The 22,299-nt window shown below is 42.3% G+C and overlaps 2 protein-coding genes across 2 annotated transcripts in view; both read right to left on the bottom strand.

The window, feature by feature from the left end:
• TRIM14 (tripartite motif containing 14) overlaps nt 1-3,776 on the bottom strand; it is a 4,105-nt gene extending 329 nt beyond the window's left edge. Inside the window, 4 exon segments of the mRNA XM_010018906.1 lie at nt 1-229; nt 1,868-2,129; nt 3,025-3,107; nt 3,698-3,776. The exon segment at nt 1-229 is cut by the window's left edge and continues 127 nt beyond it. Coding sequence (XP_010017208.1) covers nt 1-229; nt 1,868-2,129; nt 3,025-3,107; nt 3,698-3,776 — 653 coding nt within the window.
• A 9,679-nt stretch (nt 3,777-13,455) lies between these two features.
• Nucleotides 13,456-22,299, bottom strand: part of RNF38 (ring finger protein 38) — a 29,120-nt gene continuing 20,276 nt past the window's right edge. The window contains exons 8-11 of the mRNA XM_010018903.1: nt 21,378-21,462; nt 19,714-19,835; nt 18,116-18,215; nt 13,456-13,518 (exon numbers count right to left, since the gene is read on the bottom strand). Of these exons, the coding sequence (XP_010017205.1) occupies nt 13,456-13,518; nt 18,116-18,215; nt 19,714-19,835; nt 21,378-21,462 (370 nt within the window). The remainder of the gene's footprint in view (nt 13,519-18,115; nt 18,216-19,713; nt 19,836-21,377; nt 21,463-22,299) is intronic.

Here is a 22,299-nt window from a genome sequence, read left to right on the forward strand (position 1 = left end):
TAGGCTGCACCAACCCACCATCCTGCTCCAGTGTGGAGCAGTTCCATTTCCCAGTAATGGCTCCCAGAGAGGAGGGCATCCCTGCTTGGCACTTGCCATAACTGATCGAATCTCTGAGGACCACAAGGGTAGAACATCCTCCTCCACTTACAGCTTGCTACAAGTCAGTCATCAGACAGTTTCAGCCCCAGGTGAAGGCTGTCATACTCTCAGGTTGGTGATCCTGCATCTGCAGTCAAAAAACAAACACATTCACTACATTTACCATGATTCTTGAAAGAAGTCCAAGGTATAAAACTTGCAAAGGAGCCCACAGCCTGCAATGTCTTGGAACCTGCAATTTTGCAGGGGAAAACCTGACATTTTTATTAGAAAGCACTGCAACTGTTTGTGTGCACCAATGCTTTAAAGTTCATATGCTTTAAAGCAGGCCAGCAAAAGACAAAAATGTATGTCAGCACTGCATGGTGCACAAACGAGAAGAGGAATACATCTGGGTAAGAAACAAACACTGAGAGCTGCACAAAGCCAGGAGAAAAAGAAATCTCTCATGAAATTGAACAAGTTTGACATGATGCAGTCACACAGGGCAGGTCAAAAAGCTACAGGACTTTGAAGAGGAGATTTTCTCTGAAGACACTGTCCTACAACTTCAACACTGGATTGCTACATGTCTCACAAAGGTTTTCCTTTCCTGTACCTCAATAATTTACTGTGATGGCGTGTGCTTTCTGTTTTCATTTTCTAGAAATAACCCGAATACTCCCTTTGAAAATAAGATCTGACATCCTTAAACAACCGCCTTCACTCTTTCTGTCAAGCCTGATGAAACCACTGGCGGGTACCTAAAAGACAGATTTAGTAAGCACATCTATTTTTTCTTTTAAGTGAAATAGACAGGACAGGACAGAGAGGATCTCCCCCAGATCCCACACACCACAGAGCAAGGACAGCCCACCACTAGGTAAAGACCGCAACAGACAAGTCTCGCTGTGCTCAGTCGGCCGGTTAGCTCGTTAGCCTGCCCATTAGCTCCTCTTGCCGGCAGAGCAGGGGCTATGTCAGACAAGAACCCAGTAGTTGTGATCAGAGCACGGCCCTCCAGGACGGAAATGAGTTTAACCCCTTGGCTAGGACCCTTTGTGAGAAATCGCAGCAGTGGAAAAACTAAACCGCTATGTTGCAAAAGCAAAGAATAAAATCCAACCTCCTACACACAAAATCTCTCCGAAACCACAAGGAGCTGTTACCTATGTGGAGATACGTTGCTAGCGCACACAGCAGAATGCCAAGACCACTCACAACAATGGAAACTCCCAAGTCTGCTACAGTGCAAGGATGTAAAAATGCACCACAGGCCTTCCTATGAAGAATGGGAACCTTTGGCTTCTGTCAGGGCATAAGCACATGACCGCACACCCTTCCCAAAAAGGTCAATGTCAGTAGGAAGGAGAAACTGACATTGATCTGTAGGCAAAAAGAAAAGCACTGCCCCCTCCAGTAAAAGCATGGCTATTGCTCACGGTGATTAGGATCTCTTTCTGTTAAAAGAAATGAGACAATTTAAGCTTCCTCCTAAGGTTTCCAAGAGGACTGCCCTTCCTCAGACCTTCAGATTACATTGCACAAAGGAAGACCAGATACAGCATTTGTCTTCAAGATTAAGAGATTCATATAACTCTCTTCCATGTATATTAAAAATTATTATGAATTTCATACAGGCCAGAAATCAATGCCATAGCAGGAACACATAACAGCTCAAAAATCAGGAACCAAAAATACCAACAGAAAGAAGATTAAAAAGCAGTAAGAAAGATGCTACTTACGTGCAGAAGGATCTACAGAGGAGGTGACTAGAGCAGTTTACCAGGCACTGTGAGTATAACAGGTAGAAAGACACCATACAATACCACCTCCAGCAACTGGATAGGATCAGAGTGCTGCTGTATCTGTCTGGTCTGACGTGAGAAGGCCTCCCGGGCTGCAAGCTTCTCTCCACAGGCCTCCAGCTGCTGCTCATGTGTTTCCAGGGCTTGCTGAGTCTTTCCATCAGTGAAGTTATGTGCTTCCTGAAGGAGTAACTGGTGCTCAGTTACTGACAGATGTCTTCTGCTCATAATGGCATGTGCCTATAGATGAAGCAGAAAAGCATCCCCCCCCCTTACTCAACAGACTATAAGTGTTTCAGGCATTTATCTCCCAGGCTTTCAGTCTTTTCATTGGATTTTAATGATTTGAAGGATCTCTTGAGAAACAGGTGCTTGCCCTTTAAGGGAGTGCAGCCAGGATTTACCTGCTGATGCTCTGGATGGAAAAGCTTGAGGGAGGTTCCAAGATGCTTGGTTATGCAGAAAATGCTTTTTTCAGCCAGAATGTAACAGGGTCAGGTTACTAACTGCTAAAAGCAGCAGACCTGGTCCTTCAGTAGCAACAATTTGCCTTCTTTTAAAGCAAGCTGTTTACAGGGAGGGGCTAGGAAAAGAAAACCTCCAAACCAATATGATATCAAACCACAATGTCCCAAACTTCAACAGAGTTCCCACCAGTTCTTACTGATTTTCTTAACAGAGGTGCTTAGAGATCCTCCTTAAAGCAAAAGCCATTTCATGATGTATAAATGAGGTGGAGCTTAGCATACATTCCTGATCTTAAGACAGAACCAACAGAGCTGTTGTGTTTACTCAACTCTGAAGTCACACTATTCACGAATGCAGTTCAGTGCAATGCAGCTTACATCAGAGAAGCTGTAACAACATCCACAGCTGGGGCTATTTACTATTCATCTGCACAAAAAATTCCAACATTGTTCTTCCAGAGGTGTTTGGCTCATGAGGGAGTGAGAGCCAGGCCTTTGGAGACTCTTCCTCTTCTCTCGTTTTGGTAGCAATATGTTGTGATGGATACAGGGAATACACTCTTTTCTTGAGAAACGGTAGCTCCCTGGGTCTTTGAATAGTGACAGAGAAAGCAAAATGTGCCTTCTTGGGAAATGACCATCCAGTGGAGAAGCAAACCACACTTTACCTTCAGATCAGACTGCTCTATGCTCCTTCTGTTACCAGCTTCTCGCTCTGTTCTAGATCCTTCAAGCACAACGCCATGAGCTCCTACACAGCAACAAAACAAAATAAAGCAGTTTCATGACAACATCTGTAAAGCCCAGATATTGGTATCCATCTGGCTTTTAATACTGAAACATTCAGTTTATGGGGGTTACTAAGGCCAGTAGTGACGAACACAAGGATTTTCACACTTCACCTGCTCCTGGTGGTTAAAATTATAACATTCAGAAAGCTGTGCATGTTAGTACCACCTTCATAAGGAACAGGGAACCCTACGGTGAAAACAACATTTTCATCCTTAAATCTATGGAACTGTGCACTTCAAGACTACATGCTCATGGACTGAGCAGCTGAAGGGCAGCTAACCAAGTAGGTTTTTTTCAGAGGATCACTGGGAGGCTCTGCCTAGAGTCAAAACCCAGTGGACGTTCAGGATGCTTTCCACTGTGCAAGAGACCAGTTGGAAATACCTCACTGTCACCACAGCGATGCTGTAGTCTGAATGTCTGCAACAACGCACAGTGTCAGCTTGGCTGGTAAGCACATTATCTGTGGTACTTGTGGTGTGCATTGAGATGCATTGAGCAGCACAGCACAGTTAACGTTCTGCTGTGTCTAGCCCCACAGCTTCTCACCCGCAGCCCTCTGAAATGGGCTGTCCTCTGTCCAGCAGCTTGAACAGTCCTGGTGCACTTGAGGATGCATTTTTGTCATTGGTACCATCAAAGACCCAGGCAACGCTGCACCATGCTCACCGTACATTAATGTTACAACAGAGCCTCTCAGTAAATGCCAGACAAGCCAGGTCCAGAGCTGTAGCTGTTACCAGCATCCAGTTCTGTAGCTGGGACCCAGTCCAGAGCATCTGCTCACGCAGGGATCAGCCTACTGCAGCAAAGACTGACAGACCACAAAGCAAAACCAAATCTTCCTTCTTTGCTTGTAAAACACGTCGTGTCAAGCACTCATTCCCTCATGACACCGATCATGCACAAATACTTATGCCAGACCCAAGCATTTCTAGCTAAGTGCTACTTTCCTTACAGAGCTAAATGGAAGAGCTGCTTCCTAGCAGTGGAGACGCTGTGTGTGCAGCACTGTCAAGTCACCCATGTCATTGTCCCTGAGGAACCAACTCCAGAAACATGCTTTTAGGCATGGGCCTGCATGCCCCAACTCCCTCAAGTGAAAATGCTGTAAAGGCCAGGATCTCTAAGAGGTGAGACTCCTAGCTCCAGCCCGGCTCACAGGACACATATCCAGTGCACAGCATGCTGACCCCATGTCCTGCATTCAGTAGCACAGGGGGTGTCCTTCCACTTGATTTTATACACTCTTGGATCCAGGCATGAACAGGCTGATGGACCTTGCCCAATGGTTCTCATGTCCTTTAGCATCCTCAGCTAGGATTTGCTGAAAGCACCACATGCTGCCTGGTTGGTGTCACGTCACAAGGGCGACACAGAGTAACTGCTCACAGCAAACAGAATCACTAGTCAAAATCCCAGCTTTTGGGCTACAACTACTTTTGGTAGTTTGTGCTGAAATCTCTGCAGCACTAAGCCAGTAGATGTCAGCAGATCTCTTACAGACAATGTCAAAGGGGACCCAAGTTTCTAAACCCTGCTCACTTCAGATTTTGGCAGAGAGACAAGAAACGAGTGATCAGCAGCACCTGCTCCGGCAGCCCGCCTAAGCAATCAGCATTAACCCTTTGCAGAGGGATCATGCAGGGAAGCCGTACATTGTGCTGAGTCAAGCAAACTCTCAGGAATCTTTTGTATGTGTCCATACATTTCCAGTAACCTAGTTTTACAGTAGATTAGAAAAAGGTCTTACCACTACTACAGCAGTTCAATTTTCATGCTCAAGTTTTATTTTCCTGAAAAACAATATCATTTTGATAGTCCTAATTGTGCTGGCACTGGATGTACTTTGTGTTCTAGCGTTTTCATTAAGTAAATGAAAGCAGGAATTCTTCTGTGGCTTAATTGCTCACTATTTCATCTAAAAATATGGGAAATCATTCTAGGTTATCAGAAATGTATTGATGCATACATTTCTTGCTAATCTTTAGCAAGATATACTCTCAAACATATACTTTTCAAACTATGCTTTTTGCAACATTGTGGAAAGATAGCATGCATTAAAAAAGTGTCAGAATTAGGACATTATGAAAACTTTATCTTTTTTTTTTTAATTTCTGAGTTGCTTGTGTACTGGCAAACTCCTTCAACACATATGTTTTAAAACACTGAAAAGCAAAGTATCTCTGACAAACAGGGATGAAGAAAAGCAAAGGCATTACATTCTTTTTATGTCACAGTCTTTAATACTGATGATAGACCTTGGGCTTCCCAGTCCTCTGAGCTGAGGACCATGAGTACAGGAACAGTGACTTTCCATTTGTGGACACTGTACAGAACCAGTTTATACCCGTTGAATGTTCACAAGTCCGTGTGGCCTGATGGGATACATCCCAGAGCACTGAAGGAACTGGTGGATGTTACAGCAGCACCCTTCTCCATCATCTGCCAGAGGTCTTGGGATTCTGGGGACGTCTGTGCTGACTTGATGCTGGCCAGTGTTATGCCAATTTACGGCAAGGGCATGAAGAAAGGCATAGGAAATAACAGACCTGTTAGTCTGACCTCAGTACCTGGAAAAATTATGGAAGAGATTATACTGGGTGCTGTTGAAAGGCATTTAAAGGACACTGCAATCCCCAGGCACAGTCAGCATGGGCTCACAAAGGGAACGTCCTCCTTAATTAATTTGATATCCCTCTAGGATAAGGTCACCCGTGTAGGGGATGAAGGGAAGGTGGTGGGTGTAGTTGTTCCAGATTTCAGTAAGGCTTTTGATACTGTTCCTCAGAGCATCCTTTTGGATAAGTTGTCCACCTGTGAGATCAGCAGATTCATGGTGCACTGGGTGGCGGACTGGCTGAAGGGCAGGGCTTAAAGGGTTGTAGTAAATGCAGCTACATTTGGCTGGCCACTGGTCACTAGTGGTGTTCATCAGGGCTCAGTTCTAGGGCCAGTGCTGTCCGTCCAGTGTTTGTATCAACGGTCAGGAGTTGAATGCCCCATTAGCAAGTTTGCTGATGATACTGAACAGAGATGCTGTTGACTCTCTCAAGGTATAAGAGGCCTTGCAGGGGGACCCAGATAGACTGGAGCATTCGGCAATGAACAAATGGGATGAAATTGAACAGGTCCAAATTCTGGTTTCTGCACCAGAGGACAGAGGAGTACTGGACACAAGTATAAATTGTGGGAATGGTTTAAACTGCATCAGAGGAGATTCAGGCAACATTAGGAAACATTTCTTTATGGAGAGGATTGTCAAACACTGGAATAGGCTCCCTAGAGAGGTGGTCGATGTCCCAAACCTGTCAGTGTTGAAGACGCGTTTGGACAATGCCCTTGACAACATGCTTTAACTTTTGGTCAGCCCTGAATTGGTCAGGCAGTTGGACTGGGTGAACTATGTGGCAGAAAGGCAGAGCTGTCTGCACGCTGTAGAGTCACAAGGAGACAACCTGGCAGCAGTACTGTCCTTAGCTGTGTCTGTGCTGTGCTCTCATTGCCATAACTGCCAGGAAACTGGCTCAGCTTAGCAATAACCAGTGACCCTGCCCCTGATGAGGGGCAGCACTGTGTTGGGATGGGGGAAGGCAAAGGGGAGAAGGGATGGGGTTATGTGGAACTCACTATGCTGCTGAAGGTTCTGTGCTATGGTCCTAAAAGATCAAAACGTTTCTTTACATTTTGATATCTTTCCATTTCTTCTTTCCATCTCTTTCCATTTCTTCTTTCCATCTCTTTCCATTTCTCTTTTCTATAGAGCCACCTACTTAATAGTCCATGAACTGAGGGCAGAAATACAAGCAACCAAGCTGTCATATATCAGCAAGAGATTCAGCTGTGTTTCTGTTCTTGTCATTAAGGGGCATGCAAAACCCATCAGAAGCGAAGTTATGTGCTCACTTTGGAGAGATTAACTGCCAAAATCCACTTCTGAAGCAATCTCCGGGAAGACAGGCTTTGGTACACATGGATTCCCAAGAAATATCCTCCTTAATCAGCATGAGCAAATCTTGTGTGTGCTCCAGGTTTCTGATACCCTGGGAAAGGTTTACCAAAGCATATCATGAGTTCTTTTCTTAACAGATTAGGATGGATAATAATACCTCTTGCTTCAGGCATGGAGTTCTTGAAAAAATGACTTCTGTGTGCTGCCCCAGAATGAGCACGGTGTGCAGTTCTGGTGTCCCCAACATAAGAAGCTGTTTGAGAAAGTCAAGAGGAGGCCAGGAGGATGATAAGAGGCTAGAGCACCTCCCCCATATGAAGACAGGCAATAAACACTGTGACAGACCACAAAACATGCCCCTTCTATAGTACAAACCATACAGTTTGTACACATAGTACTTGGTTAGTTTAGATGAATCCTGTTGCCAGAAAGATCAGTTTTCTGTTGCTGGGAACAATGCCTAATCCAGCATAGCTCACAGGAATTGGATTTGGCTGCTGCCTGTGATTAACCTGGTGCCCAGAATCTCGCATTGGCTGGTGCTGCACCTCGGAAGTTGTCTGCAGCACACACATGTTTGCTGGAGCTGTCAGGGAACAGCATCCAGAGGGAAAGGGACAAAATCCTAGTACAGAGGCAGCAGTTAAGCCGATGTCAGCTTTGCTTGCGTTCATTTTGTCACTAGTTCTGCAGGGCTCAGTTTTACAGCCAGACCTCTTTAATGTTTGTATAGATTATCTGGATGCAAGAGCCACAGAATCACAGAGTCAATCAGGTTGAAAAGACCTTTAAGATCATCAACTCCAACCACTCCCCAGCACTGCCAAGGCCACCACTAACCCATGTCACTGAGGGCCTCGTCTACGCAGCTTGTGAACACTTCCAGGGACAGTGACTCCACCACTGCCCTGTGCAGTCTGTTCCAGGGACTGAGCACCCTCTTGGGGAAGAAATTGTTCCTGATCTCCAGTCTAAACCGCCCCTGGCACAGCTTTAGACTGTTTCCTCCTCTCCTATCCATTGTTACTTGGGAGCAGAGACCACCCAACCAGTTTTCTATCCATCTCATTCTCCACCCATCCAACCTGGATGTAATATTGTAGCAAACAGTGCTGAAAGCCTTGCCACAGTCTGGACAAAGAACATCTCTGCTCTGGGCATCTCTGCTCTCCCTTCAGGCACATATCCAGCTGCTTTATCACAAAAAGCATGGTAGAGGCAGACACAGTCTGCATGATTTACATTTGGTAAATCCACGCCAGCAGCTCCCAGCCACCACCTCCTCTTTGATGTGCAAAGAAATATGCCCTGAGAGGAGTTGCTCCATAACTTTCCCAAAAATCAAAGTGAGCATGACCGACCCGTAGTTTCTTTGAGCATCAATCCAGTATTTTCTGAAGGCTGGTGGAAGGTTTGACATTCTCCAGTTGTTTGGGATCTCTCCCAGCCCGTGAGATTTCTAATTCGATAGGGAGCAGTTTCATAAAGGCCAGCTCTCTAGGCACCCTCGGATGCAGCGCATCTGGTCCAGCAGACTTGGATGGGTTGTTGTGGTGGAGAAAACAGTAACATGAAAAGCCATCTCTGTTCAACACTCTAAATACCTTATTCTTACTTGCATTTCCCTGGAAATTGGCAGGACTGTATTACGACTTTCCATATCTGAGATCATTACAGAAAGCAGCTCTCAATATAAAATCCCACTGCTCTGTTCAGGGGAAAGAGGACGAGGACTTCTTTGAAGACTTTGACATTGTTCCAAAATCTGAACATCATTTTCCTGAGACCTCACTGAGGCCAACTCTTTGCAATCACAGGAAACAATGTCACATAAACCCTTCCATAAATTTAAGTAAGTTATTAAAAGAGTTTCTTAATCTCACTAGTCTAGTTGAAAAGCTGTTTGGGACACTTCTAATTTGCCTCCTAAACATACACACATACACATGCTTTTCTCTGTCATTACTTATTGTGCTGAACTGAAGCACAAGATTGTAGCTTTGGTTACCTGTATGTTAGGTTCTCTATTGCTCCTATCATACAAGCTTCCTCCCAATTTCAATTTAGATTACTTGGGCTGCAGATGGCCAGAACTAGATGTGTAATATTGAATATATACCATGACTAATGGACCATGAAAATACACAGAAAATAGACACAGAATTTATGTGACATCTGCAGACCATCAGTATTCAGTCTGTTTGCATGTTTAATTTGTTTTCACCTTGTCACGTTCACCCTGTAAGAATCACCAGGATATGTCGAATATACATTAAGTTCCCTGCTAACTAGGAGGAGCTGTGGTATCCCTCGAGGGTAGAGAGGCCTTACAAGCTGACCTGGGTAGACCAGAGAGCTGGGCAACCACTAACCATAGGCAATTTAATGAGAGAAAGTGCCCACTTCTCCCCTGGGATGGGGTAATCCTGGTTATACACAGAAACTGGGAAGTGTGAGCCTGGGAAGCAGCACTGTGTACAATTCAGTTTCATCATCTACTCAGGATGCCTTTTTCACCATCCTTAGGGCACTGTGAAGTGTAACACATGCATCTTCAGCAAGAGAGACAGTGCAAATAGTAAGTCCAAAGAGTGCCTCTGTTCCTGCATGTTTACTTTTGAATAGTAACATCTTCAGAAAGCTGATGCTTTAGGCAAGGCTTTGAGTTCTATGAATTACAGTTATTTCACACTTTCAGCAATGTGACACAGTGTTTCATATAGTTTTCTTATGATCTCCCAAAGAGGATTAAAAATGTCTGTTGTGCACTATGGTTAAGGTGGCAAAACTTCCCCCTGACACATGTATCTGTGGCCAATACCTAGAGTTGTGTGATCATGCACAGACAGTGAGAGCAATAAGAGGAAACACCTCTCACTGCACCATGAGAGTGCAGCTCAGCCTAAGAGAAAGAACAGGACAGAGCTGTGTAAGTGTACATCATACATTTATTACTGAACAACTCTCTCAACTCCAAAATTGGGCACAGGGATTAAAAATAAAAATTCATTGCACTACCTAGTAAAGCATTACTAGTAACTCTCATAAAAAATGTACAAATTTTGTTAAAAATTTATCAAGCCTTCAAATGATTTGGTTACAGATATTTATAATACATTTAAAACTACGTGTTAAATGATACAATAGCATATGATCTAAAGAAAACACTTGACAAAATACAATTCCAACAAAACCCATAAGCGATCATAATCATTAGCAAATCTGAAACACACGTAGGAAATGAGGTAACGATGTACCAAAGGAAAACAACACAGCTTTTACAAAGGCCCAAAGATAACTCAGTCAAAAATGTGTTGTCTACAATTAAAAAAGTTGGTAAATCTCATCCCAAGTAGTACACAATGTAATAACTGCTGTGAAATCACATTCAGGAGCCTGTACAAAAAGGCATTCAACAAAAAGGCTTTTTTTTTTTTTTTTAAAGCCACAAAATGAGACATTGGAATTATCTGTAGGCCTTGATATCCACCAGAATGTCAAACTGACAGTTTACGAAACAAAAACAACCCCACAGCAGTGACAATGTGATAAAGCAAACATGTTACAGTTTTTCTCGTTTTCATTGGGAAGAAGGAGCCAGCTGATGGCAGAAAGGCAACAAACACCAGAACAGCGTTGCTGAGTTTGGGGGCTGCCAGGCACGGTGTCAGGCTGCGGCACTGCACACAGATGCGCGCAGCAGCTGGACGCGCACCCCCCTCCCTCCGCAGCAGGACGACGCGGCCGTCGCTTCCTGCGCTGTCCTGAACATCCCCACGTGCTGCCGCTCGCACACACCAGCCACAGGAACCGAGTCCACAAGCACCTGCAGGAGTCCCACACAAACCACAGGACCCTTCCAGGAGAGATGAGCCATGAGAGTGCAATGATTTATTTCAGGGCTTTACCAGCTCAGACCCTCTGTCTCCCACCACCTCACACGGTTTTAGTGGGGAACAAGGGACATCACACATGAGGATTTCTCTAATTCCGGAGAGAGGACCACTTTCCCTTGGCCTCAGAAAAACGTGTCCTGTTCACCTGTATCTAGCTTAGGACAAGTGGCCTCTTTCCATGCTTTGAACTGACTACTGAGCACAGTCGTGTTATGCTGAAATCCGTACACACAGAACTTTCTCTTTCGTGGTTCTATAAAAGAGCCCAAGTTTTGTAAGACATATGTGGCTTATGCTTCTTAAACAACATGATTTTATATTTGTTAAAAAAATAAATTCTATTACATGTAATTTAACCTGCTAGGTGTTACTGTGAAAAGCCTGTTCTGTAACTCCACTGGAATATGGGAGAAATTCTAATACTCTGAAGTTCACGTAACAGTGTTCTTATTTATTTAGTGTTTTTGAGTATGGACAGGTATGGAAAGACTCACTGGATCTGAGAACTACCTGCATAACTAAAGAAAGGGAAGAGCATCTGAAACAGGGCAAAATTGTGCTTTCACTTTATCTGCACCAAGAGCTGTGGCTGGTCTGTAGAATCTTCAAAGAGGGAAATCAGCATGGAGAAAATCCAACGCTGTTTGAATTATAACTAATACTAAAGCATAGCAGCATAAAAAAGCATCAGAAATGGTCAAGAATGGACATAAAGCTGAGTCTGGCAGCAAGATGCAGCAATACTGCTGATTGTGCCACTTGTAGTGCTGCAACCCAAGCAATGACACTATTTAGGAGAACAATTTTGTCACAAAAAGTGCATCCTTTGAGTAACTATGGTATAGGCAGCCCTAAATATTTTGCCAGAACATACTGATGATGTTCACAGTCTGAATATTATAAAGGAAGCTATTATATTTTTTTGCAATAGCCCAAATAAAAGATCATTCAGAGCACCTGAACAGAAGTTATCACCTCCTGTTTCACAGCACTGTTCTAGAAGGTGCTGTTCCAACTTTCTCCTACAGTGGAGTGCTTTGGAGACTTGATTGCAAATACCAAGGGAGTTCCTTCTTCACAGTACACCCATCATGAAATAAGGAAGAGCAAAAAGCAGCATCACGGCAACTGAATTCTGCAGTTAGTCACCAAAACCCACCTTCTCCTGTGGTACAATGAAGGAAATAAGAATTTCTGCTTCTCTGAGAAAATGCTAAAAAAGTTTTATTTTATTCACAAAGTTGCAGAAAAAAAACTGTAACCTTTTACAAGTTATTTTAGTTGTATACAAACTCCCTTGTAAATGACAAAGAATGTATGTGATTAAAGCCAATGTTTGTAAGCTAAAAGATTACTTTCTTAGCAAGTACAATGGCCAAAAGTGGAGAGCTGTTGCATAAGACCCTCAGTCCTTTCTGCTTCCTTTCATGAAGGAAGCACAAAACTGGCAAACCCAGCTGGAAAAATTTAAAAGGAGAAGATAAAAGCATTGATATTCATATTAGCAACTGAAAATATTAATATTGCTAAATGATTTGTGCGATACTGCAACTTTATACTGATAAAATAACTTGTAAATCAGACGTTTAAAAATTCAGACTTTTAAACGCACGCTAATAACCCCAAGGTCACTCATGTATAACAATCACTGCGCTCTTTAGTGGTACACATTTAAAGCCTCCAATGAAGGGGAAGCATAACAGCTGTTGTTGGAGTAGTAGGTAGAAAGGTCTTTATACCTGTAAGTACATTGGAGAGGAAATACTAAATGTCTGTAATTGCTGCACCCATCGCATTCAGTGTGCAACTGCAAACACAAGGAAAGGAACCAGTGTACAGTACTAGTACTGTTTAAATAACACACAAGATTATACATTGCAGCATAATTATTACTACACACATACGTTCTCAGTACATGCTGGTATATAGGTTCTCAGACACACGTGCACACTCAGTCACAAGCACACGCCACACACCCTCTCACAAGCAAACGCACACTCGCACCACCCATTCCCACTCACAGTATCTGAAGGCTCTATATAAGGTAGATTGCTATATGGTCTGGAGCTACCACTTTTTTTTTTTTTACTTTTTTTTTTATATAAAAGCACATGCTAGAAGATCACGTCCACAGTAATCTCGCAGCAACACTCGGAATGATCACACAAAAACCAGGGAATGTTAGTGCACACACAAAATTAAGCTAAAAAAACCCAACCAAACAAACAAACCCAAAAATAAAAATCTTTGGAGTTCCACTCACTCTGTTAGTATAACAATCCCATAACTGTGAAGACTAGTTATAAGCTTTATAATTGATTAAGTCACACAGTGCAAAGTAAGGTCCATTGACCCTTTTGTGTAAAGGGCAGGCTGGAAGCCATGTGGGTAAGTTCAATAGACAGTTCGTATATACACGTGACAGGAACATCCAAACCAGGTTTGTGCTCTTAGATTGGTCATTCTGAATCACGGTGCACTTCCGAAGCATCAGCTCTACAAATCGGGCAGGTCCGATTTGCCTGTGAAAGCAGAAACAGAAGAGGGATTACTGCACTGGCACACACTGTTGAGGTGATCTGTACATGACACTGACATCTATGAGCACTGAAAAGCTACTCAACAGTACTCAAAACAAAGTATGATTAAGGTATGATTAAGTTTGCCAATTCAAAATTATGTGTACAAAAAAAAAGTGCCTTTTATGTTTAAAGTTAAAGCAAAAGAGCAAATGAGGCTTCATGTAAGTGATGGTGGGTTTATTAATGAAGATTCATAGTTACAGTATATTGCAATCAGGTGGATAAAACTTAGAAGATTACTATGTGGTGCAGAGAAACCCACCAAAACCAGACGTGAGGTGCAAATCAATGTCCTATATGAGGGTGTCACACTGTCACACGCTCTACTGATCAAGGATCACATGTCTTTGTACCCTGCCCACTCAGTTATTCTCATAGAAACCCACCATATAGACTTGGTGAAAGCTGAAAGCAGACCTGGGGAAAAGTGAAAGGGTTTTGGTGAAAAGAAAGGGAAGGGGAAGGAGGAGGAGGGAGAAGACAACCTGACGGAACAGGTATTCAGGTAACACGCAGCACCAGGGCTAAACTGAGCAAAGCACTCACTGAAAATATGTCCTGTGACCCCTTTACTTCTGTAGTTTCCTTAAAAAGATAAGGCAGATGAGAAGTAATATTCCTTAAGCTACAGGGAGAGTACTTCTGCCTTTTCATCTCCCTTTTCAAATAAAGGCTAATTTCATTTTACCAAATGGTGAGAAAAAGACCCAAACAAATATATAACATCTTTGATAAAACATTTCCTTAGTGGAGGGGTGAGGGAAGGGAACTATTCCCTGCCCCAAATCCTGCATTTTTACAGTCCCTAGAACTGCAGGACTAACCACTGTCAACTCCATTTTTTTCTAACGTGGCCAAAGTTTTCAATGAAGACAAGCAAGAGCATCAGAAATGGGGCTCTACAGGCCAGACTTCAGAAACCACTGCCACAAACCTGAAACCCAAATAATAAATTCCAATAAAAACAACATGTTATTACTGAAAACCATTATTTAGTGATGCAAGTTAAAATGAGGGTGTATTTCTGCTGTCAGTTACCACTGTAATTATTGTTTTATAATTTATAGCGTAGTTATTACTTCGTATTTTCTTGTAAAGCATGAATTGGAGAATCAATTCAAAATTCTTTTCTGGCTCTTTCACTAGCAGTTCTGAAATTACTTCAGGATGATGCCGTTACTTGGTCACTACTTTGTGTTCACATTATCCCCTATATAATGCAGCTAATATAATTTTTCAAATAGAAAGGCATGTTCTTCAAAATTCAACAGAATAATGAATCAAGAGGTATTTGCTTAGATAAATAATGAAGTATCTACCACTTGTAGCATGAAACAGAGCATTCAGTGGGAGTAATCTCCTGACAAGAACTGACAGAAATAGATCCACTAGAGACCCTGCAGCACTGCCTTTTGAGTAACTTCTCAAGATCCTACATGAACACCAGTTTTAAATACAGTTGCATTCTGGTGCCTTTATGGAATTTATTCCCCCTTCCTAGCATTTAACATGACTCTTTGGTGCAAAAAGAGGAGTAAGATGGACATAATACTGTTATATTGACCTTCTAACTAGCCACTCTGTCAGGCAACTTACTTTTTATACTGTAAGAAGAGAGCTGCACAATGAATTAACCCAATTAATTATGGAAACATGACTAAAGTGAACCACATTTAGCATAATGAATATGTAGGGCTACTAAAATGCTCCAAAAAGCATTGCACTGCTTTGGTGTTAGTGTCTTTTTCCCATATATTATGTACAGCATTTCCTGTAAGAACGTGAAATACAAAGGCAAGTTGTCTTTGTTCTCTTGTTTTAAACCCTGAGGGTGATGACAGGTCAAGTTACTAAGCTATCCTTTGGAACATGACTAACCCTTACTTTACAAAGAACAGATTTCTGGTGTATTTACAGCTAATTAAAGGATCTAGGATATTAACAAGTAACCAAAGGCTGTGAAATTTAACAGCTGACGGTACTACGAAAAGCAAAATGACAATCTCCCTCTTGTTCATTCTGTTTCCTCCACTTGTTTAAATCTTCTCTCACAAGTCTTTAGCCTTGCTTTAGGAAAGCATAAATTAAAGTGAGCAATCTAATGCATTGTGAAAGAACACCTCCCTTCACTTGCTCACATTACCTAAGAAGGTGGTACTGTTCATAGGGCAAAGCAAACCTTTCATGCATCAACAAACCACGCACTTGCTTAACAGTAAGCAAGTTTAGACAGAGGCTGTAACTAAAATAGGCTGGTGTTACAAGTAATTTGTTATAGTCTGCAATGCAAAATAATCTTTATTTCTATACACAATCTTTGTACCAATGTACCTAAACCACACATTGTAAATATATTGCCCCAGCAATACTACACTACAATGCTTCAACCTTGTCTAGCTTACCTTGCATCCAGCTCTGGTACGCATGTTGCCAAAACAGGCAGTTTTAGATGAGTATAATTGCAACCCTTTAGGTTCAGATTGTGCGTTGTTCGATTCGTTGCTCCATCTATCTGACACTCTAATACTAACAGTTTTTCATGGAATCCCAGACTGGTTTGGGCTGGAAGGGACATTAAAGCTCATCCAGTTCCAAATCCCTGCCATGGGCAGGGACACCTTCCACTAGAGCAGGTTGCTCCAAGCCCCTGTGTCCAGCCTGGCCTTGAGCACTGCCAGGGATGGGGCAGCCACAGCTTCTCTGGGCAACCTGTGCCAGGCACTCAGCACCCTCACAGGGAAGAATTTCCTAAAATCTCATCTCAATCTCCCCTCTGTCAGGTTAAAGCCATTCCCCTTGTCCTGTCCCTACAGGCCCTTGTCAAAAGCCCCTCTCCAGGTTTCTTGTAGCCCCTTTAGGCACTGGAGCTGCTCTAAGGTCTCCCCTTAAGGAGCCTTCTCTTCCCCAGGCTGAACCAGCCCAGCTCTCTCAGCCTGGCTCCAGAGCAGAGCTGCTCCAGCCCTCACAGCATCTCCGTGGCCTCCTATGGAGTCTCTCCAACAGCTCCACGTCCCTCTTGTGCTGTTGCCCCAGAGCTGGATCAGGACTGCAGGGGGGGTCTCCTCAGAGCACAGCAGAGGGGGAGAATCCCCTCCCTCGTCCTGCTGCTCATACTCTGGGGGTGCAGCCCAGCACACGGGGGGGTTCTGGGCTCAACCGCACACTGAAGCCAGGTCATGGGGAGCTTCTTGTCACCCAACATCCCCAAATCCTTCTCCTCAGCGCTACTCCATCCAGTCTGCCCCAGCTTGTGTTTGTGCTTGGGACTGCCCTGACCCAGGGGCAGGACCCTGCACTTGGCCTTGTTGAACTTCCTTCTTGTCCTCTGTGCCTCTTTTTTCATGCTGCATTTTCTTCAGGAGCTCCCTATTCCTCCACACAGTCTTCCTGGTGTTCTTTCCTGACTTCCTCTTTGTCAGGATACATTGCTCCTGAGCTTGGAGGAGGTGATTCTTGAATATTGACCCACTTTCTTGGGCTCCTCTTCCGTTTCATATGACAGTCTTCAAAATCGTTCTAATTTTTCTTGGTATCTTGTTAGCCAAAAGAATGCTGTCAATACTAACTTGTCTTTTTTCATTCCCTGCACATTTTAGTGTATGCCCAAGATACATGTTTTCTGGCTTTTATGAAGCCATAAAGGCAAGAGTTTTTCTGAAACAACAGACAACATTTGTCATTCTCTAGGGACTGTATCCTGTATTAACATAGGATCATTGCAGTTTCAAATGCTCCACACAACAGACTACATACAGATTGAACTATAGGTGAACAGAGTAAAATACCTAAAAAAGCTGATGCAAGATGGGAATCAATACCTTGCTGAGAGTAGATCTGGCTAATGCAGCTTGCAGAGATGTCCATCTATCATCATGAACTTACTTGTATTTCCTGTTCTTCGCACCTTCTGTGCTGCTGCTATTTTCTCTCTCCTCCTTCTTGGCTGCCCTGGTTCTAGATCTTTTCCACTCAAATTCTCTTGGAAGGTTATGTCACAGTTTTGTAATACTGTAATTTCTATTTGCATAGATTACATTTCTACATATATGTATATATGCATAACACATATACATACACACATAACACATTTGCCTCAGACCATAACATTAATAACAATGTGGAGTAGGAAGGTATTAGTGTTCATTTTATGATTCTTACTATGCAGAACACGTAAAACAGTTTCTGCGTAATGGTGCCTCTAATTCATAATTCCTATACAATGTTATTGTTTTGTTTTCAAGTCTTCTTTTATTTCAAATATGACCTGAGTTCAGTTATTGCTTTGTGCAAAAAGAAAACAAAAAGATCAAAGAAAATAATTCTCTTCATATTAATTCTTCCTTGAGGCAAAGATTATAAAGAAGCGTTCTTCAACTGTCATTAAAAAAAATTATAAGTATACAGTGCTTCCGCTCTGTTGGCATTTCTAGCCTAAGCATTAGAAAAATGAACCAAGATAAAGTGTAACAGCAAAATATCCTCCCTCAAACACAGAATTTCAGTCCAATAGGTATTTATTTATTTATTTTTTCCTTACCTTCAGCCATTTATCAACACACTTGGCATGGAATTCATGGTTACAGGGTAAGACTCGAAGTAGCTGCCTTGACTCAAAATCACACATGCACACCACACACCTAAAAAAGACAATGAAGTTCAAATGTACCTTGTGAGAACAACAAATACATGTTCCACAAAACCTTACAGGTATTGCAACATGGGTAGCTAGTTACCTACACCTGTGGTTAAGGTTGTGTAGTGACAATGTAAACTGAGAATTGCTGTATTCTATTTCCCTTCCTTCCCCTGTGCTTTTGAATCACAAATCAAACACTCCTGCTCATAAGAGCTCAAAACAACCAACAGAATAGACATGTAATCAAAATTCAAATGGCAGAGATAATGATCTATAAAAGTTTACTCCCTACTCATACTAGTAAGTCACACTGAGAGTCACTGAAACTGGAAATTCAAACTGTTCAGTTCTGGGCCCCTCACTACAGGAGAGACATTGAGGTGCTGGAGTGGGCCCAGAGAAGGGCAATGGAGCTGGTGAAGGGCCTGGAGCACAAGTGTGATGAGGAACGGCTGAGGGACCTGCAGGGGTTTAGTCTGGAGAAGAGAAGGCTCAGGGGGGAACTTATCGGTCTCTACAACTACCTGAAAGGAGGATGGAGCCAGGAGGTGGCTGGTCTCTGCTCCCAAGGAACAAGTGATAGGACAAGAGGAAATGGCCTCAAGCTGTGCCAGGGGAGGTTCAGACTGGATATTAGGAACAATTTCTTCCCCAGAAGGGTGGTCAGGCACTGGAACAGGCTGCCCAGGGCGGTGGTGGAGTTACCGTCCCTGGAAGAGTTCACAGACTGTGTAGACAAGGCCCTCAGTGACATGGTTTATTGGTGGCATTGGCAGTGCTGGGGAAAAGTTGGACTTGATGATCTTAAAGGTCTTTTCCAACCCAAACAATTCTATGATTCTATTTTAACATAGGCTAATTCCTAGGTGACAGTATCACTTTAATGTCTAGTATGCTGAACAGAAACTAAACCGCTTGTATCTTATTTTAAATCCCAAGGAACTAAACTGAAACACAACTAAATGATGTGAGACTATATAGAGGTTTTAAAGCAAGGATAAATAGTATTTGATCTGGAAAGCAATCCAAGAAAAAAAAACCAAAACCAACCCTGCTTACTAACACAGAATCATAGAATCACAGACTGGTTTGGGCTGGAAAGGATCTTAAGATCATCCAATTACAACCCCCTGACACAGGCAGGGACACCTTCCACTAGAGCAGGTTGCTCCAAGCCCTGTCCAGCCTGGCCTTGAATACTGCCAGGGACGAGGCAGCCACAGTTTCTATGGGGAACCTGTGCCAGGACCTCAGCAACACCACAGGGAAGAACTTCTTCCTTATATGTAACCTGAACTTCCCCTGTTTAAGTTTGAACCCACCACCCCTTGTCCTGTCACTACAGTCCCTAATGAAGAGGCCCTCTCCAGCATCCCTGTAGGCCCCTTTCTGATACTGGAATGCTGCTTTTAAAGCCCTTCTGTGTTAGCTGAGGCTGCAAATTAAAGAAAACATAGCCACCTGAATTATGGACCTTTGAAAGAGACAAATGTACTTACAATGTCTGTTCTGACTGGTGGTTGTTTGGATTGAATCTGTAGGATGGAAGCTGTTCAATATCTGCCTTTGTCAATCCCCGTGGTTTGGCTTCTCCCAGACGTTCTGCCAAATTCAGCAGTGCCTGCAAAACACAGAAAGTGAATATTTAAACATCTGCTGCTCAGACAGGCTCTAGTTCCACTCCAGCCGGGGCTGCCTCATGATCTCAGCTGGTAGCAAAGAACAGACTTCTATCAAGAAGTGTTTAGAACCTTACTTCTCCCCTACAACACAAGCCCATGGAAAGTCTTTCAGCCATCCAAACTACGTAAGATGTTCTCTTTGGGATTTCAAAACCTCCAGAACCCGAAATCCAATTAACCCTGTGGCTGCAAGCACAGGTTGGGAAAGGCTCTGGTTCTGAAGGACCACTCACCCTGCTATGAAATTAATAGTGCTGATAACGGGAAAAAATGAGCACATTTTCTTCCTAAGAATATGTGAGTCTTGTCTTGTGAGAGAAACCAAGAATTTAAGGGGACAGGTTCTGATTCCTACTTTGTGTCTTGGGCTACTGAAATGAAATAGGGAGATTTTATCCTGAATCTGGAAAACAAATACATACCATCAAACTTTAAGTAATTTTTTTTTACTTAACTTTATGTTCATTGTCTACAAGCCAATCATTGCTACCAAAAGCCTCTCATGTAAATAATTTGTACTCTGTCATGTATGTAACTTCACAAGGGACCTAGGAAAAATATCATTATAAATGTGATGGAGAACAACGCATAGAAAAGTTAAAAGATCTGGTGAAAACTGCAGATGGTAGTGATCACAAAGAAATTTCTAATACTGACAAACCTAAGGTCCCAATCCTTAGAAATAAGATGCTTCTAAGCATCTTATAATAAGATGCTTCTAATAATAAGATTAATAATTAATAATAAGATGCTTCTACAATAAAATTCTTCTAAGCTAGCACAGAAGTTATTACAGAAGTGCTCATCGTTAAACTGAAAACGTGCTACTACACAGAGCTCTTAAGGGGAGCAAAGAGATGCAAAAATAAGGGTTGGTGACAACTGTTTGAAGAGAGATCGAATGGAACCCAGTAGCCTCAGAACCAGCAAAGACACAACAGCTGCAACTGCCCCATAATTGTACAGGATATTAAAGAGAGTTCTACAGCTATAGATGTGAATTAGTGTACCCTTTTGAAGGACAAGAAGAAAAGGCATTAAGGCAGTTTTGTAAACATTGCATTTAGATTAATTAATCCATGACATCAACACCATTCTGTATTAATACTATTCTGCAAAGTTACACACTTAAAACTTACCCTGTTCTTTTGAAAGTGCTTCACTTCTATTTGATATTTAAAATCAGCTAAGACTTAAAAGGAGAAGAGTAGCATGTAGTACAAAAAAGCTGAACAATTTGAGGATTGCTAGCCTGGAAGGGTAAATTCTGGGAAAGAGCATTAGGCAAAAAATATAGCTAAGCACTTCTAATACCCAGTATTGCAAAAAAACCCTGAAAAGATTTTTTTTGATTCTGTCTTCACAGTCACTGTACTTATTTGAAAGACAAAAGCAGGATTAAAAGCAAAATATAATACAATTTTATGTATTGCTTGAGTTGACATTGTTTCATTAAAGGTAGTTGTAGTTCACACACCAACCTCATAGTTTTCTACCTCCCCATCTTCCACATCCAACTCAAAGCTGAAAGCTGGTCCAACTGCAGGTGGCACTGGAAGCATTGATCTACCATGAGAGCAAACAATGAAAAGATTCAGCATGTTGCTGAAGGAAAGCACAGAAACAGCTGGCAGAGTTAAAGTTACCTTACTGATCCCTCTCAAATCAGCAAGTTCTTAGAACTGATAAAAATGTTAAGTTTGAAGTCAAGAATAGACAAGTGAGAGTCAAAGGAAAAAGCTAATTCTGCCACTTTTTGAAACTGGGAGTGCTGTCTCTTTAATTGCATACACATTTCAGACGATACTTCCAACCAGGCTCAGAGTTACTAAAAAACATTAGTCTCTTGATTATAACACATTATGGAGAGCTAAAACTGACAATTAATTGACATTCTGGCTTTAAATACGTTTTATTTCTTTAAGTGGGTAAGATACCAACAAAGAAATGGAACTCTAAGTTGACTTAGCTATCCAATACAAAAGCCCTGAAACTTCTGTAAGCCTGAAAATGCACAATGAAGATAAACATTATATACTACTGGACCAACTTCCATACTGAAGGCAAGCACAAATTCACCTTCTCGCATAAGTCTGGTTAAATCAGAATTTCTTCAGAGAGAGAGGCTAGAGAGATGTTTTCCTGTGTTATTTTATTTTAATCTTACTTTCATTCAACAAGTGTTACTATCCTGTAACACTCAGGATAGTATTGTGGGTCAAAATTTAATGCACAAACACATAAATCACAAATTCACAGCACTAAAATACACTCAAGTCCCACTGAACTCACCAGGAATTACTGCCACAACATTTCATACTTATTTCCAAAACAGAACAGAGCAGTAAATATGTTATATGCCCAAATCCCTCACCACCACCACCCCTGAGAGCCTACCGCAAC

This window comes from Nestor notabilis, unplaced genomic scaffold (assembly GCF_000696875.1).
Source record: "Nestor notabilis isolate BGI_N333 unplaced genomic scaffold, ASM69687v1 scaffold3537, whole genome shotgun sequence".
Classification (NCBI taxonomy): Eukaryota; Metazoa; Chordata; class Aves; order Psittaciformes; family Psittacidae; genus Nestor; species Nestor notabilis.